Source organism: Microchirus variegatus (assembly GCF_963457635.1).
Source record: "Microchirus variegatus genome assembly, chromosome: 13".
Taxonomy (NCBI): Eukaryota; Metazoa; Chordata; class Actinopteri; order Pleuronectiformes; family Soleidae; genus Microchirus; species Microchirus variegatus.
In genome coordinates this window covers 14,070,375-14,077,294 of record NC_139814.1, presented here as the reverse complement: position 1 = coordinate 14,077,294, position 6,920 = coordinate 14,070,375, and the positions used below count along the sequence as shown (strand labels likewise).

Below are 6,920 nucleotides of genomic sequence, written 5' to 3'. Positions count from 1 at the left end.
GCCGGACTCATGCAGCGCTCTGTCGGACATGAGCAGCGAGGACTGCGAGAGTGTTTGAGCTTAATTGGAGCATGAGAAGGAGGGTTGTGTGGTGGTATTTTTCTTGGCTGGGCCGTTTGGTCAGATCAGATGAACTGAGGCCGACTGGCTTTGGCCGTGGAACTGGACATTGTGATTGAAGCACTGCAGTAGTCGACCTCAGTATGTGAGCAGAACAAAAAGACAAAACCAAAAATGAGAGCACATTTGATTAAACAATAACTTTTTTTCCAGGTGTGAGAATGCAACAGCTGAGAAGCCCCAGTGTTTTCAATCTGGAAAACATTTTTCCTTATAGTCAGACTTGAATTTGTGTTAATTTTCCGCGTAGACAGAAACAGTTTAAGAGAACACTAACCTTTATATTTAAAACTTACTGGATTTTTCCCCCTACGACAAAGGCATTATGCTCTGTCCCTGTGTCTTCTGTGTGTGCTTTCACTCAGTATTTTCATAGACATGTGTGGTTTTTGGGTTTTAAGGGTTTTTATTCGGGGCTGAAGTGAGGTAGTGTCTGCACTGCAGCCTCCTCCGCCCTTCTGAATGTTTGTCGGTGACTTTGGAAAAGCGTGCTGCAGAAGCACTCTGAGTGCTACTGAGCCACAAAGGAACCTTTAGACTTGCTCATGAATGAGCCATAGAGTGAGCTCTCGACCCAAACTACTGTAACTTCCTGACTTCTTCCCTGAATCACTGCGTGCTGTGTTTGACAGTTACTCAGTCATGCGTTGTGTTGATGAACGCCGGGAACCTGCTTCGCGTCAGTTGACACTTTTACTGGGTCTACATGATCGTCGCAGTGTGGCAGCTCAGTGGGGGTTCTTGCTCTAAACACAGCACTGTTTGAAACAATGTCATTCTATGTCTCCGATGACTAAAACCAGACTTATCACAACAACACTGACCCACAACCAGGGCCGGCCCAAGCCTCCATGGGGCCCTAAGCAAAATTTGATTTTGGGGCCCTCTGTTACTGCCAAAAAATAATGATTATTGATCATTCACACACCTACTATACTAAAGGTATTCTACTTATTCTACTCTGCAACGAATACGCTTGTAAAACTAAATGTGAAAACTTTTTGTTTGACACCAGAAAATCTTTCAATTAATATTTGGCAAAATCAGCAACTCCCCCTACTGGCGACACAGAGAATCAATATAATAAAAATAAAGATATTAAGGTCTGAAAATCTAAAAATGTGCACAATCTTTGCGGGGGGATTTGACTTTCATATGTAATAAACACAGCATTAAATAAAATAAACAAATACTTCAATAATAATGTAAATCAACAGAGGCACCCAGAACAAGGTCATAAAAATGGTTTATAAATAAAATATAAAGTTAAATAATCACATCTGACAACGATGTAAAAACTGTGAAAAAGCTTTGGTAAAAATGGGGAGAAAAATTCTAAATGAATTGCTCTTGGGGGGCCTCATCCTTGGGCCGGCCCTGCCCACAACAGACGTCGTTTCGATAATTCATCTGCCCGCCCTCTCCTCCTTGATCCCTTTATCTCTCTGAAAAAGTTTCCCATTAAAGAAATCTGTGTTAAAGACAAGGAAACAGATAAAAAAGCCCCCCCCCCAAAAAAAACCAGCGTTCCAGGAAAGCTATTAAGGAGTGCAAGAAAATGTCCGAGTTTGCAGCGGAAACACAAGGGTTGGTGGGGGTCGTGCGGAGTGAGTTTGCGCTGTACTATATGTAGTGCACAATTGCTGATGTGGGTATTTTTAAAGTTCCCCCCTGAGTGGCTGTCGACTCCCGGAGCTCAGTGGGCTCTGTGGGGCGTGAGTGAATGCTTGTGAGTGAGGAGTGCAGTGGAAAAAACAACAGAGATGAGAGAGGTGGGCTCCAAGAGAACACAAGTGGGTAACACTGCCCCCCCCTCCCTCCCTGAGTCAACCTTTCTGGGTCATCCCCGACTGTAATTCCACCCGCGTACTAAAGTTGTCGACAAGTGCTACAAAATCTGTTTATGTGTCTTTAAGTGAGCTCTTTATTATGGCCTGCGAGTGTGCGTTTTGTGCATGGAACAGATTTTACAGTCTCTGACCTTGCTCAGCTGTTGTGCGTTGTCACACAGCACAGGGCATGTTGGCCGCTCCACCCAGCTCCAAGTGTTGATGACTAAATGAAAGTAACGCAGCAGCACCAGCAGCAGCAGCAGCAGCAGCAGCAGCAGGCGGCCTGATACAGTCACAGAGAGGGGTGGGGCGGCGAAACTTTGATGTAAATCTCCGAGGGTACAAGCAGAGCTATAGCGTGTCTGTCAACACCACCATCCTTTGCCCCCCCCTTTTGCCTGGCTTGGTCTGGGCCGTTGAGAGAGCAAGAAGAGGAGAGGCTGCAGAGAAACTGGAGGAGGAACGGAAACCCCTCCAACAGAGGGAGTGTTGTAGTGGGAGATTCCCAGTACAGGATGCTGCTGTGTTGATGTTTTAGTTTGTACCTCCTCCTTTCATCATGGAGTGGTTAGGATCCACAGGCCTCTACTATTAGATGACCTTCTTCCCAAATTAGATCCCCCTGTCCGTTATTTTCATGTCATTTACATTTATGTAGCCATTCAAGGAAGGAAGAAAATTAGCCCTATGCAAACACAAGTTAGTTTTACCTTTGCCTTTTTTTTCCATCAATATAAGAAATACAATACTTGTACCCCGCCTTTCACCCTATGTCAGCTGGGATTGTCACCAGCGACCTCCGTGACCCTCATGTAGAGGATAAAGCGGTGGAAGATGAGTGAGTGTCCTTTAAAGGGACTTTATGAAGGATATACTTAATAACTGAAGTTTAAAATGGGTTTTGCACTCTGAATTTACAGACTGTACATTTTATTTTAAATTGTGAATATACAGTAAAGGCCTCACAGTTGTCAGTGAAGCCAGGACCTTCCTTAATTCTGTATGGAGTTTGCATGTTCTCCCCGTGTGTGCATGGGTTTTCTCCAGGTTCTCTGGTTTCCTCTCACAGTCCAAAAACATGCATTACGGGGAGTCGGTCAATTGGACACACGAGTTTGAGAGTGAATGCTTGTTTGTCTCTCTGTGGCCCTGTGATGGACTGGCGAACTGTCCGCGACCCTCATGTGGAGGATAAAGCGGTAGAAGATGGATGTTTCCTTAATCTTTAAAACACTTACATATAGCTCCTTTAAGTAATTCAGAATCAAAGATGAAGTCACTCTATATATACACTCTAATAGCAGTGCAGCCCTAATTGTATACAATTCATATCAATTCCAAGTACACTTTTTATACACATTGAATGTTCCCATATACATGACCGTTCAAAAGTTTGGGGTCACTTAGAAATATCCTTATTGAAGGAAAAGCTCTTTTTGCCAATGAATATATAATTTAATGAATCAGAAATACACTCTATACATTGTTAATGTGGTAAACGACTATTCTAGCTGCAAATGTTTTTTAATGGAATATGTACATAGGTGTATAGAGGCACATTTCCAGCAACCATCTCTCCAGTTTTCTAATGGTACATTGTGTTTGCTGATGGCGTTAGAAGACTATTGGATGATGAGAAAACCCTTGAAAACCCTTGTGCAATTGTCTTGACTAATTTTTCTATTAATTTTGCAACTCTTTTGATGAATTAAAGTGTGACTTTTAATGGAAAACACACAACAAAAATTGTATAGGCGACTCCAAACTTTTGAACGGTGTACATTAAAGAGTTGTGTTAACCAGTCCCAACACATTGCCGCCAAACTTTGATCCAGTTTTATAGCGGACAGTAAATGTGTCAGTGTATACGTTTGATGTTAAGTAAAGGATTTAAGGATTAGTAACGTTGAGTCATGTCATGGCAGTGGGGCCTGGGAAATAACGTCCAGATTTGTGACTTGTGAGAGGCTCCGGTTGCACGTCCCACACGTCATTCCACAAACCTGCGTGTCCCCACACATGCATGAGCAGCCACAATGGACAGGAGTGCACATAATTAGCGCGAGCAGCACCAGCAGCAGCCTGCAACTGCTGTTGTTATGGTGCGCCATTAAACCTACACAATACCAAACACATGTCTGAGGCACACAGTCAGTCTCTCTGTTTGGTGCCCGCAGTCATAAACATTTCTCTCAAGACTTAAATCACACATTTCACACAAATGAGTGCGTTATAGCAAGGAAATCTCAGTTTCTTTTGACTTTTTTTGTGTGTGTGTTTTGATGCCATTGGTTTGTGGATGATCTTGGCATTGGTGTCACTTTTGTGTGCATGGGGACAGCAGGAGTTTGGGAACCACCTCTCACTGCATTCCCATCTGAGGCCCTGTGACAGGTGATCTCTGCACAGGCACCGTGCTCCGTGACCACAACCACAGGCCTGTGATGTGTCACTGTAATAGATTTAGAAAGTTCTGCTCACTGAAGAGGAGGGCGGCGGCGGCGGCGGCGGCAGTGGTGGTCGTGTTGCTGGGGTCCTCCTGACCAGGGTTGGGCAAGTTATTCAGGAAAGTATCTTGAAACATATGACTACTAAGTAATCACGTTTTACTTTTGCAAATTCACGTTATTGAAATAAAAATCGGGAAAACTGGAGAACAAACAAACAAAAAAAATCAGCACCTCCAAATTTTAAAGGTGCATTATATCAACTCAACTCAGCAAGGCATGTTTTTTTTTTGCTTTTCCATTAGTGATAGTACCTGCCCTGGCGAGGTTCCATGTGAGCTGTGACGTCCCATACAAGAATCAAACTGAAAAATATTGAACTGTAGGTCAGTTAAAAAGACTTAAAGGTGCATTATGTAATAAATCTAAAGCAACTGGCCATAAAATCCTCCTAATATGTCACAGAGACTCAGGAATAATGTTCATATAACAAACTGAACTCACCAACAACAACAGTACAGCCAAAATATTTGCATTAAAAAATATATTTTGCAGACTGCAAATCATGTTTATGTTTTGAAATCGTGTTTTGGCATGTGGCGCCACCTACCGCCGTCTACCAATCATTGCAGTCAGTAGAGTCTCAGCAGCGAGCAACCACGGGTTGCCAGTTACGTCAGAAAACGAAACCTAAAAGACCTTGGTATTTTGAATTTGAATGTAGTAAATGTTTTTGGCCACATTCTTACATATGGCACCTTTAATTTTCGGTTTATTCCTTATTTGGTTTGCCATGGCCTGCTGTGCGTAATTGACATCATAATATAACATCTAAAGCATAAAACACGTGCCAAACGCAGCATTAATTTGCTTAATAATTGTTTAACTGTAATCCCCTTACACCACTCCTAGGATAAAGTAGTGATATTAGACTTTTTGATATTAGACTGACTAAGACAGTAATTAAAAATGAAATATCTAAACCCTTCTAATCAAACTGTAATCATCACGTTCAATCAGATTACTCTGAATACAGTAAAAATAATAAAATTACATTAAAATAAACACAAACTACCCGGTGCGCATCTCCCTGTCCCTGCCTCCCACGTTCACACTCACCCAGAGTCTCACCCGCGCGCCTCGCCTCAGCTCCATGTTCTTCAGCTGACCGGACAGAGAGAGAGAGAGGGAGAGAGAGGGAGAGAGGAAGGAGGTTTCCGTGAGGACTTCGTGAGCGTGTAAAGACCAGCTGCAGACAACAGAACGAGTTTTCCCTTCCCCTCTGGCCTTTCCACACACTTTTGGAAAGCTGCGTTTCTTGACATCACAGCGCTGCTGATGGTGCGCACTTGTGCGCGCTCCGCTCCACTGCTGCTGCTGCTGCTGCTGCTGCACCCACGCCTGTCCGTCCGTGGAAACAGACACACGCACCGCACGAGCAGAGCAGAGAGGCTGGTGTCAGAGGCTGTGGCGGTTAAAGCTGAAGAAGAAGAAACAGCCAAGAGGAACTTAACGAACTGCATTTAGTCCGGTTGTTGGCTTCAGCCCCCGCGCCCGCTTATCGTGATTTATAACGGCGCGCGGCGCGTCCAGCGCTGGATGTTTGACTTGATTGAGGTCTGTCATCTGTGCAGAGTGATGGCAGCTTCTCAGCGGCTCATGTGAAACATGACTTCTCCAGTCTGCAGCCCGTTCATTACCGCTCTTTATCGCCCAAGGTCATGTTTGTGCGCGGCTCACTTGTCCAACTATTGTGCATCTTTTCTCCCGCGACCGTGACCTGATTTACAGATAACTTTCATCTATCTGTCAACAGCACACACACACACACACACACACACACACACACACTGAGTGGCTGTCACAGAGCAGGAATGACACTCGATCGTCATTAACAACTTTTAAAGCCGAGGCAAACCCTGGACTATGACTTGGAGTAAACTTTGCTCTGCGCTCCCGCCGAAGACCCAGTGAAGTCAGCGTCAGCGTCAGCGCAAACCAAGATGTTAGGAAGTCCGTCCAACAACGGCGGCATCAGAATGCTGTCGCCCTCGGCTGCGAACGACGACCGGCGGGTCGAGTTCGTGGCCCTCACCGCTGTCCACACGGAGCGGAGCGAGCCGTCCACTCCGGAGCGCGGACACCCGTCTCACCGCACGGGTCTGCTGGGCACCCCGCTGCCGGGGCCCCCGGGACCCCGGGCCAACACCTCCACGTCCAGCAAGAGAGCGAGAAAGTTGCAAAACTTCATGTACAACGTGCTGGAGAGGCCACGAGGATTTGCCTTCATCTACCATGCGTTCATGTAAGTTTATTTATTCTCATCCTTCTTTAAATAAAAAACTTTTAATGTAGTCAGTGAAAAGTGTTTCCACATAGACGTTCACCGTGTGTTTGCGTCACTTTACAGCAGCAGTCGTTTTCCAATTAACCAAGCAGAGATGCATGTTCTGCAATTAGCACCATACATCATCTCAACACGGGGTATGCTGTTCAATTTCCCCCCTTGTCTCTATCTGAT

General features: G+C 44.9%; 1 protein-coding gene across 1 annotated transcript in view; it reads left to right on the top strand.

Moving 5' to 3' along the window:
- Positions 1-6,402: 6,402 nt before the first annotated feature.
- The window catches only part of kcnq4 (potassium voltage-gated channel subfamily Q member 4), a gene marked incomplete at both ends in the record, with an annotated part of 45,820 nt that continues 45,302 nt past the window's right edge, over positions 6,403-6,920 (top strand). Inside the window, one exon of the mRNA XM_083899501.1 lies at positions 6,403-6,704. Coding sequence (XP_083755627.1) covers positions 6,403-6,704 — 302 coding nt within the window. The remainder of the gene's footprint in view (positions 6,705-6,920) is intronic.